General features: G+C 44.5%; 1 protein-coding gene across 1 annotated transcript; it reads left to right on the forward strand.

Moving 5' to 3' along the window:
• The first annotated feature begins 3,395 nt into the window (after positions 1–3,395).
• Positions 3,396–8,723, forward strand: myl13 (myosin, light chain 13). Its single transcript, XM_012827984.3, has 7 exons — positions 3,396–3,587; positions 5,338–5,365; positions 6,604–6,753; positions 7,044–7,217; positions 8,024–8,101; positions 8,343–8,375; positions 8,480–8,723. The coding sequence occupies exons 1-6, from the start codon at positions 3,489–3,491 to the stop codon at positions 8,369–8,371; spliced, it is 558 nt and encodes a 185-aa protein (XP_012683438.1). The 5' UTR covers positions 3,396–3,488; the 3' UTR covers positions 8,372–8,375; positions 8,480–8,723.
• Positions 8,724–10,290: the final 1,567 nt, after the last annotated feature.

Here is a 10,290-nt window from a genome sequence, read left to right on the forward strand (position 1 = left end):
AGACTATCTGCCCCGGGCACCTGTCGCTGGCGCCCTGGTCTCTGGTGGTCTGGCTCAGTAGGGGTCGCTAAAGCCTCCTTGCCCACTTATGACACAGGTGACTGGTGTTCCTCAGAGGCCGCTCTGCCCAGGCTGGTTGTGTGATGATCAGTTCCTCTAGACAGGGGGCAGGATGCCCAGGAGCTAGGGCATCTACCCTCACTTCATCCGTGGATGGTTGCACTGGGAATAGCTGCATGCAGTACGTGCATGGGAATTATGCTGCATTTCCTTTTCTCTGCACGGTGCAGGTGTCACTGTGCAATAGATGGCTAAACTAGACAGCAGTTACCCATTCCGCTGTGTCTACGTCAAAGGCCTTGCAGCATTTCTGTTTACTGCGAGTGCCCCATCCCCATTGAATTATGCAACATATGACAGAAGTTTCACCGCAGAAACAGCTGCAGCCAGACACGTGATTGTCACAGTCACTTCCATCACTGATACCCCTGTCCCTGCCCGACTGCTCCATGGTTTCTATTTGTGCGTGGTATGCCTTCACATCTGGGTCCAAAGCCAACTCCCCGGGCCACTGTGGCCAACGCCCTGCTCCCAGCTAGAGCCTCTGATGTGCAGGCACACAGGCTTCTCCGCCTGGTCCTTCAGCAGCTGTAAGCATCACTTCATCAGTTTGCGCTCTGCAGTCTAAAGAGTAGCCACCTGGCATGTCCTGCCATGCTCTTCTTGTTGCTGGCCATGACAACTCTCCATCTCAGGGGCAGGATGAGACAGTGACGGACAGAGAGACACCTTAGTTTTCTTTGTGTATCGCCCACAGAGGGACATTACACTGAACGGCAAACATGCTTGAAGAAGGGCTCTTGTACGAAACGTCTGTGTGGGGCGATAATATAATAGAAAGAAAAGGTCAGTCACGCTGTGCGGTCCGTTTATTTTCCTTTTCCGACGCAGAGGGAGGGCCTCCGAAGTGCTTTACTACGCTGAGCTGCGCTTAAGACTCGTCGTCCAACTGCAGCTTCATCCAATGAGCCACCTAACCCTCTGGCTCCATAAGACTCTAAGGCCAGGTGAAGGTCCCATGGTCAAGGAGGGTGGTAGAAGTAGAGGGCCACCCCCCCCCCACTCACAGACATGCCCTCAGCAGTCTCTGAGGGCTGCTCAATGCTCACCTCATCTCACGGGTGCCGTGTCCAGTATGAGCGGCCGTTGTTGCGTGTCCACATGAACCTGGACAGGAGCCTCACCGAGTGGAGCGCTGCACAACGTCAGTCAAAAGCAGTGGCACTGGATTTGCTGCACTCCAATGTCCGTGTCATTTTCGCCTTTTGCCGTAATGTGGTGTAGTAAACTTGTAATGGTGTCAACCGTGATAAAATGGCTGTAATGTGACAGCAGGCACAACTAAACGGTACTGACCCAGGGTGGCCCAGAGTCTGACAGCAGACCACTTTCTAGTGTGTACTAGTGACCTTCGTACCTAAGCAGGCCATGGCATGTGACACGCATGCCACCACTCTCTCCATCAAGCCCTTCAAGGCAGTATTTCAGTGTACAGGCTACATATTTTTACAATTGGAATTGAATTATTATTCATTTCCATATGTTTTTGACAAAGCCAGGGAGCCACTAGGGAGAGGCTAAAGAGACGCATGCAGGAGGACCAAGGAGTTGCAGGTTGTAGACCCCTACACTAGACCATAACATAACACACACTGCAGGTTGTAGACCCCTGCACTAGACCATAGCATAACACACACGGACTAAAACTGATAAGAGCAATACACGCTTGGCATTAACACAAGCATGGAAACATGGAACATTAAACACAGAATGGGACATTAACCCTTATCCCCCGCACAGCATTATGGGGTGAACTATACGCACACACACAACATCTGCGGAAGCGCACAACCCCCTGCACACTACAATAATGTATAATGAGGACAAATATCCTTTCTTCTCCCTAAATATATTCCTTCACGCTCAGCGTCTTTTTTCTTTCTCTTCTTCTCTCGTTAAGGGCGCACTCATGAACAAGGCACCATTAGCAGATTTAGTGTGCCTGATTCAGGATTTGAGTGTTTCTACAGCCAATGGCCCAAAGATAGAATTCTATGGATCACATGTTGCTACATCTTGCTTCGAGTGGGCCATTATGCTTCAGCAGGTCAGCACATGTTGATGAAGTAAGTGTCTTGAATTGGCTATTAGGGGGTGGCAGTGGGTGCATTACTGGGCTTAACCCAGACCTGTAGGTTGGTAGGGGGCATCTATTCTGACAGCTAAGTGCACCATTTCCATGCAGTTTGAGACAGAAACAGACAGCCAAAGACAGCCCCTGGCATGCAGGGCCTGTCATCTGTCTGATTCACATGAACATTACCCCATCCACTATACAATACTGCTTGTCTACATGAAAACACTTTCATGCTAGGTCACACTGACAAGGGACGTGGACATTGCCAAAGGTTACCCTTAAACTTGCACTGATAATAAAGAAAACTTTTACAAGGTTCTTATAGACATACATTATGGAGATCCAGGGACGTGCACAGGAGGGGGCTAAGGTTGCTCGGGCAACTGCCTGTTTGCCCTCCTCAACTGGAGTTGCCCCTCCGAAGGAAATATGTATATTTTTAAAATAGTATTACGGCTGCAGAACTTCATGTAGGCCTATCTGTTCTCAGTGGTCTGTAGTGGCTCTGTAGTACATGGGTTACATTCTGTGAAGCGCATTGTGTTACCTCCTGGAATGAAATGCGCCGCATAAATAAAGTTTGATTTGATTTGATTGTCAATTTGATAATGATTTTACAAAGTGGTTTGAACTACTTTTTCTGAGTAACTTTAGTTAACCAAACTAGATTTCTCACTAAGGTAGCTTTGCTGTACAGTTCAATATCTTCCAGTGTGAAGTAATAGGTAGCTAGCAAAGCTATGCTTTCAGAGTAGCTTCGCCAACACTGTGTGAAACTTTTTTTCAGTACCCTAAGTTGTAATAACAGGGCTTATACAGTTTATGTATATTTATATATATATATATATATATATGATAAGGCTAGTTCTGAATCCCTTGAAAGTCAAAATGCCATCTGGACTCTGGACTCTCAGAGCTCTCACTGAGAGAGCAGGTGTATCAGGCGTGAGGTTTGGATGCGTGTGATTGTCATGTAGAGTAGGTGCTGAATGATTGAGTTCGCCATTGACCCTGGGTTTGGATGTCTACCCATATTAGCTGCCCATCAGGACAGTGCTCCTCCAGAGTCTGCCTGCGAACCTCGGTCTCAAATAGAAACAAAGAGCATGTCCTTTTATAGCCCTCCCATTGTTGCTGGCAGAGGCTGGGCCGACGGGGGGGTGGCATGACACCTGTGCGGGCGGTGATAAAGGGCACAGCGCGCCGCCCGCACACCTCCACCCAGAGCTTGTCTGAGTCCCAGGAGTGTCGAGCTTTTCCCGCCCTCTGTAGTTTACTCTAGCTCATTGCCATGGCACCCAAGAAGAAGGAAGAACCCAAACCTGCCGCCCCCAAGGCCCCAGAGCCTGAGCCCGTCAAGGAGCCCGAGTTTGATCCCAAAGAAGTGCAGGTATCAGTTGTTCCAGTCTGTGTCATTGCAATCGGGGGTTGTACAGTGTAGTGTGGATTCGAGAGGGAGAGTTCTTACATACTCCACTATTAAGGACAATTATTAATTTTCTTTTCTTTTGTTCTGGGAATGAGGACTTGTATATCCTCTACCAGGTTGTGTTAGTCATGTTGAAAAGAGAAAAATGTATTTTTATCTTAGAGTCCCACGGCTTTTGTTTGATGAAAAGGTTTTGAGTGTACTGGCACTTGTATTCTTCTTACTGTTACCTTGGGCTGGGAATGGCCTTTGAGGTGAGCACCTTTTGAAGGAACATCAGAGACACCATGTGTCATGACCCATGCAGCGCAAGCACATAAGCCGCGTCTGCAGAGATACAAATCTACGCATGGACTGGGCAGTTCCATCCAGACAGGGAGAGATATTCTTAAATTTCAGCATTTTACCATCGAAAGGGCCAGGCTAATTAGAACCATATTGGAATACTTCAAGCAGCCACGTATGTTTTTACAAAGCTATTCTATCTGATATGATTTTTTTCCTCAAAATTAATGTTTTGTTTTATGGTTAGGGCAAGAAAGGTATGCCACATGGTGTATGTTTCTGGAGGCCAGTGCAACAAAAGATATTCTCGTGGTTGTATTTTTTCCCTGCCTTTCCCCCTTTTCCATGGGCTGGAATTTTCCTTGGGTTAGGAAGCCGCCATAGCTATTCCAGTGCTATGAGGTTAAAGCCACACAATGTGATTTTCATTATGCCGTTCCACAGAGGACCACCCACTCACGGAACTGCTTGCTGAAGAAAAACTGCTGAAACAGACTTTTTTTTTGTCATATTTATATTACTGTGTATCTAAATATATCTAGAGTATATAGGTTGTTTGCGCTCTCATCAATAGCCAAGATGTGTATAGAAGCATAGTAGCACTGTCACAGCAGAAAAACATTCATTTTGATAAAAATATATGCTCTGATTGACCTGTGGATGTCCTTGTTGGGGACGGAAAAACATTTGTGGAGAGTACCATTTCTTTCTTTGTTAATCACGGGGTTTACCATCCAAATAGCAAATCAGTTAGGACTCTCCAAGACCATCAGATTAGACTTCCCCAGAGTCTGAAGGTTTCGCTCTGCTTCAAATTTTATTTCAGCTATCCCAGGGAAGTTACAATGAAAACAGGAAAATCAATGTTTCTATTGCTATGATTAGGAAGGCCTCCCTACCCTTTTGGTATCATGTTTTATCCTCCGCAGTTTAAGAGATTAGCTTTAAAAACAGTCTGTAGCTCCCTAACTGCTTTCAAGCGTGCACGGGTCACTTAATCTTTGGTGACAGGCACATCCCTGACCCACCCGGCGCGATGAAATAACAGAGCTGGTGTCGGTTATGGGGCTCACGCCCACAAAAGCTCGAGGTGGGTGTGAATGGGCTGCTTGACTGAAGGTCACCCAGAAACCACCCCTGGCCACCAGGCACAAGTCAGTCCATGTGAATTAGCGGCGTGTAACCTGAGCCTGGGGACTCTCAGATGTGCGAGGACAACTGCTCCTCGATTGCCACACTCTCCACACCCCCCAGCCCCGAGGTCACACACACAAACACACAGAGCAGAAGCTGAGGCTCCTAAGCATTTCCACATGTATTGTGTCGGCCAGATAGAAAGTGACTGTTTGTGGTTAAGCCTGGTTCTAAAAGGGGTGTGTGGGGGGGGGCATACTTAATTAAGGAAATTGTTTTTGTCTTGTTGCAGATTGAATTCACAGCTGAGCAGATTGAGGGTAAGCCATATCTGTAAACTCATGTGTGTACTTATTACTGAATGTTTATAATAGCACCAAATGTCTTTGTGAAATGCACTAATTTTATTTATTATGGGAATAACTCTGCTATGGCCAAATAAGGTTGTTAAATGAGTCAAACCACATTGTTTAAGAGCATGATTTATTTGGGTGGAACAAGACGTCTACTAAGCAAAAGGTAGGGTTTTTTCACATTGTGTAGCTCTCCACACAAACAGGATGTCAGATATCTGACTGAGTTGTTCTTGAGACAAAATGGTCACAGCTTCACCAACCAGGGTGAAGACAGCGGTACATTGTCTGCATATTTCTCAAGCACACACATCACTAGAACAGACAGTTGTAGTCATGGCAGCAGATGATTGCACTGGTTGTTTTTTTTACTTTTGGTATATGTGACAAAGGCAAAGCCTTTAATGAAAAGCTTTCAGAATCAAACGGGAAAAAAAGTGGATCCTTCAGAAGAATAGTTCAAAAAGACTAGGAGCATACTACCTGTTTGTGAAAGGCTAGGAGCATACATCCTGTTTGTGGAAGAGATGCATAGTTACTTTCAGTTCAAACAGCAATTCAAAAGGACTTCAAAAGGACATATGAAGCTATCCATATGCTTTCAAAGAATTACCGCAGATGCAATTAACTGCTAATTTACTTGCCTTTAATTTCTAAATTATGAAATTATTAGTGGTGTGGTCATTTACTACTTTTGTGTAGCTCTGTAATAAAAAACAACACTAAAACAACTTAACAATGTAGTCAAAAATCTATTTAATCGAATGGCTCACCGTAGCAAATTTCTTGGTTGTAATTGAAGACACTACACGTCCGTAATACATTTATTTCCCTTGGTAGCATGGCATTGCCATGAATTGTGATTTAAGTTAATGAAAATTGATTTTTGAAGAGGAGGACGAGAAGCAGGGGTGTGAAGTTTCCAAACTTGGTCTTTGATTCCCGCTCCTTTTCATGCAGACCCATCCTGCTCAGGCTCCACGGGAGGTGGCATTGCACAGGCTAATCAACAGGCATGCTGTGGGGGAGTTAGATAGGGGGAGACACCGAATAAAAAACAGTGCAACAGGCTCTCTCTCTCTCTCTCTCTCTCTCTCTCTCTCTCTCTCTCTCTCTCTCTCTCTCTCTCTCTCTCTCTCTCTCCTTCTCTCCTTCTCTCTGTCTCTAATCCCCTCTCTCTGCCTTTCTCCCGGTCTCATTTTCAGATTTCAAGGATGCGTTCCAGCTGTTTGACAGAACGCCACTCAATGAGATGAAAATCACATATGGTCAGTGCGGCGATTTGATCCGGGCCTTGGGACAGAACCCCACCAATGCGGAGGTGATGTACGTCCTGGGAAAGCCAAAGCCAGATGGTGAGTTCCCTACACAGATGGATTAGGTTCCCCCATCAGATGCATGGAGCCATGCGAAATTGGCTTTGTTGCATCTTAATGGTATGCGCTGCAGTTGCTGTGTTACAGAACAGACAGACCACACCACACGCCTCCTCTTCAAATGTACTGCAGAGTCACATAATAGTAGTTGGCTACAATGATGTTCTCCTTCATAGACATCTCTAATGTCGTAAGCTACCATAGTTGCTCATATGAAATGAAGCATTCATGTCCATGCTAGATCATTTGACAGTATGTTGTACTGACAGACATGGCGACCAAGATGTTGGACTTCGACAGCTTCCTGCCCATTCATCAGCACATCTGCAAGGCCAAGGACCGTGGCACATTTGAGGACTTTGTGGAGGGTCTGAGGGTGTTCGACAAAGAGGGCAACGGCACAGTCATGGGCGCTGAGCTCAGACACGTTCTGCAAACGCTGGGTAAGCTGGCAAGCAGACGCTCACGACACCCGTGTGCAAACACTGCCCGTGCTGTTGGTGCTTTATCTCACTATCTGCCATTGCGCTCAGGCGTGTTGTTATTACAGGGACGTGGCCAGCTCAGTAGAGGGGGGAGGGTGTTCTCCCCAAAAGGGGACCATTTTACGTTATCCAGAGCGATCTTCCCAATCCCCACTGGCTATGCCCCAGGATTAATATGTACCCTCACTGTGAATTAAGCAGGACTGAGATTTCTGTTTGCATATTCTCACTGCAGTGCCTGATCAGCCATGTTAGAATTCAAGAGCCCTCTCTTTTTGTAGATGTTGCCAGGCAGACTGGCTGATCCTTTCGCTGTGGCTGACAGAGCGGTGCTGTAGACTTGCATGACAGATTTAACCTAGGTTCGAGGCTGTCACTTTTGATTCGAGTGAAGCTTGCCTGCAGGGTTTTCCTGTGGTAGTGGGCAGCTCATTTCTATTCCAGCCCGGGCTGGCGTGTTTGTCAAAGGCGGGAGCGAACTGAATGAAGTGTCTAGTGCACTTTAAATGTGTGAACTTAATTAACTTTAGTGTTAAATGTACACAGCGGGTTGCCATTGCCATCAGCATGCTGTTTATCAGTGGACTGACTCACTGTCATGAGAGTGCAGGGAGAGGTCTGATGGATGTGCTAATGATATTTGTCCCTTTTCTCTCTCTCTGTGTGTGTGTGTGTGTGTGTGTGTGTGTGTGTGTGTGTGTGTGTGTGTGTGTGTGTGTGTGTGTGTGTGTGTGTGTTTGTGTGTGTGTTTGTGTGTGAAACAGGTGAGAAGCTGAAGGAGGACGAGGTGGAGCAGCTGATGGCAGGACAAGAGGATGCCAACGGATGCATCAACTATGAGGGTAAGGACAGGATAAAGATCATTAGATCAGGAGCTGAGTTTAAGATGTAAATAATCTGTCTTGCTAGAAAAGTACCCGTCAGTGATGTCACTGGTCAAGGCGTTTAGGGGATACGATATCAACTTTTCCTACTTGGACAGCAAAATGCTTGCGCTTTATGCATCATCCCACTCATTCTTCAAAATTAAGTTTTTGTTTGATTGTCTGCACACATTAATAACATGTCGTGTTTACTTTACAGCTTTTGTAAAACACATCATGGCCAGCTAGAAAGGTGAGTCTGAGAACGACTGAACATATATACTCACAACCACCAACATCAGTATCATCCCTAATTCATATGTGTAAAGAAATGTTACTTATGCTGTTCCTCTTCAGTCTGCAGATGATCAAGACACCTTGCAATTGGCAAAAGACAAACATGCTTTCCTTTTTTACATGAAACCCTTGGCATATGTGCAGTCCTCTGGTTACTCATGTGTAAGGTCCCTTTTCCCTCCACTTGACAACTTCCAGTTGTTTTTGTAAATCTACACACCTGTTTAAACAAAATAAGTAACTGTATAACATAGACATGTTCATTCTTTCATGTGATATCTAAAAATAAAAGCGTTTTTTGCACCACGCCTCGTTCGAAGTTTAATTGACTGTCATAATCCCCAAACCCAAGTTCCAAGCTCAAAGATGTGCTTAACCCAAAATGCAGTTGTTTGTAAGAGCAAATGACAAACATCTCCACTACATGATTCCACCTGATTAAAATCTTGCAGGACACCTTGAAATGTGCAGTTAACAAAAAAAAAATATTTCTCCTCATTCACCAGCAGATGGAGCCATATATCAAGAAGTATCAGAAAATACCAGAAGACTACAGAAACATTTAATGAACACAGACATAACTGTGAAAGTTAAAGAAAAGGAAATTATACTGAACACCTGAACAAACTGAAACTTTGCGTTTCCAACCACTCAGATGTCCAAAGACAAATGTTCAAGCTTACGTGGCTGGTGTGATCAACAAATAACCTTTGTCTGAATCCACCTCAGAGACTGTGTGCCGTAATCCTGAGTCTACATCCAATTTAATCAGCATGGCCGTCATGGGAGAATGCCTAGGCTACTTCTCAGAACAGGAAATTAACTTGCCACATAATAATGATCACAATCCAGACAACATGACACAATTCTGTAAGCAACACAGCATACAATATTAGTTAATAACAATAACAATAACAATAATGCAAATATTACTGAGAGTGTCTTAGTGTGAGATGTAATAAGATAACTACAACACCTTTCTTGACAGGAAGCATTTTTCTTAGATATCGATGATGTTCTACACAGGCTGTAAATATACCAGAGATGGGTACACTGGCTTCTGTCTTCTGACGTCATTTGTTTAGCTGCTCTACCCCTGAGGACTCAGGAATGAGTCAAACAATTATCAGAAGGACTTTTTAACACTACTGAGTCCGAGCCTGTTTTTCACTCTCTTAGGTAGTCTGCCATGCCTTGATATTTACGTTTATTTCACCTAACTACAAACATTGAGGCAAAAGTGGCATGTATGATTATATTCTAGAATACCTCAGCAATAATAACATGGGAGTAAAAGGAATGTAGTAAAAAAAAGGTTTAATTTAAATCAAATCTAAACAAACCCTTACAAAAACATACTTTCAGAGGTGCTCAGACTTTGTACAAAAAACACATTGTAAAGATTTTGGAGCAAGGCTTTTGAACTCTGAACTTAAGGGTCATCGTTAGAACTGCTCCCCAATATGACCACTAGATGGCAGAAGTAAAGCACACAACAATTCTTGTTTCGGCAGACAGAGCATATAGCTTGAAAACAAGAAAAGTTCCACATTCATTCATAGTTCAGCAAATCCCTTTATGTATTTATGCAACTTCACCCTGCTGCCATGTATCTTCAAACACAGGCTACAAGACTCTGATATATTCACATTGATATATTCACATGAGCTCACAAATGGCTCTTTAAAACATGCACTAATCTCACTTATCAGATAAGATAAGACTCTCTTCATGCCTACACTATTGAATGTTTTTCACTCTCTCTTCTTCACTGTGTTTTGATGAGGTTTTCTGTTGTGTTGGTGTCTCCACATTTTGGGATTCCCCTCGTGTTTGTTTGACTAGTAGCAGTAGTAGTAGCAGCAGCAGTA

This window comes from Clupea harengus, chromosome 25 (genome assembly GCF_900700415.2).
Source record: "Clupea harengus chromosome 25, Ch_v2.0.2, whole genome shotgun sequence".
Lineage (NCBI taxonomy): Eukaryota > Metazoa > Chordata > Actinopteri > Clupeiformes > Clupeidae > Clupea > Clupea harengus.

Bases quoted from the DNA above. Each gene is read 5' to 3' on its own strand.
- myl13 (XM_012827984.3), top strand. From the start codon at position 3,489: ATGGCACCCAAGAAGAAGGAAGAACCCAAACCTGCCGCCCCCAAGGCC. The intron at 3,588-5,337 runs GTATCAGTTGTT...GTCTTGTTGCAG, and splicing joins TTGATCCCAAAGAAGTGCAG to ATTGAATTCACAGCTGAGCA. The intron at 8,102-8,342 runs GTAAGGACAGGA...TTTACTTTACAG, and splicing joins CGGATGCATCAACTATGAGG to CTTTTGTAAAACACATCATG.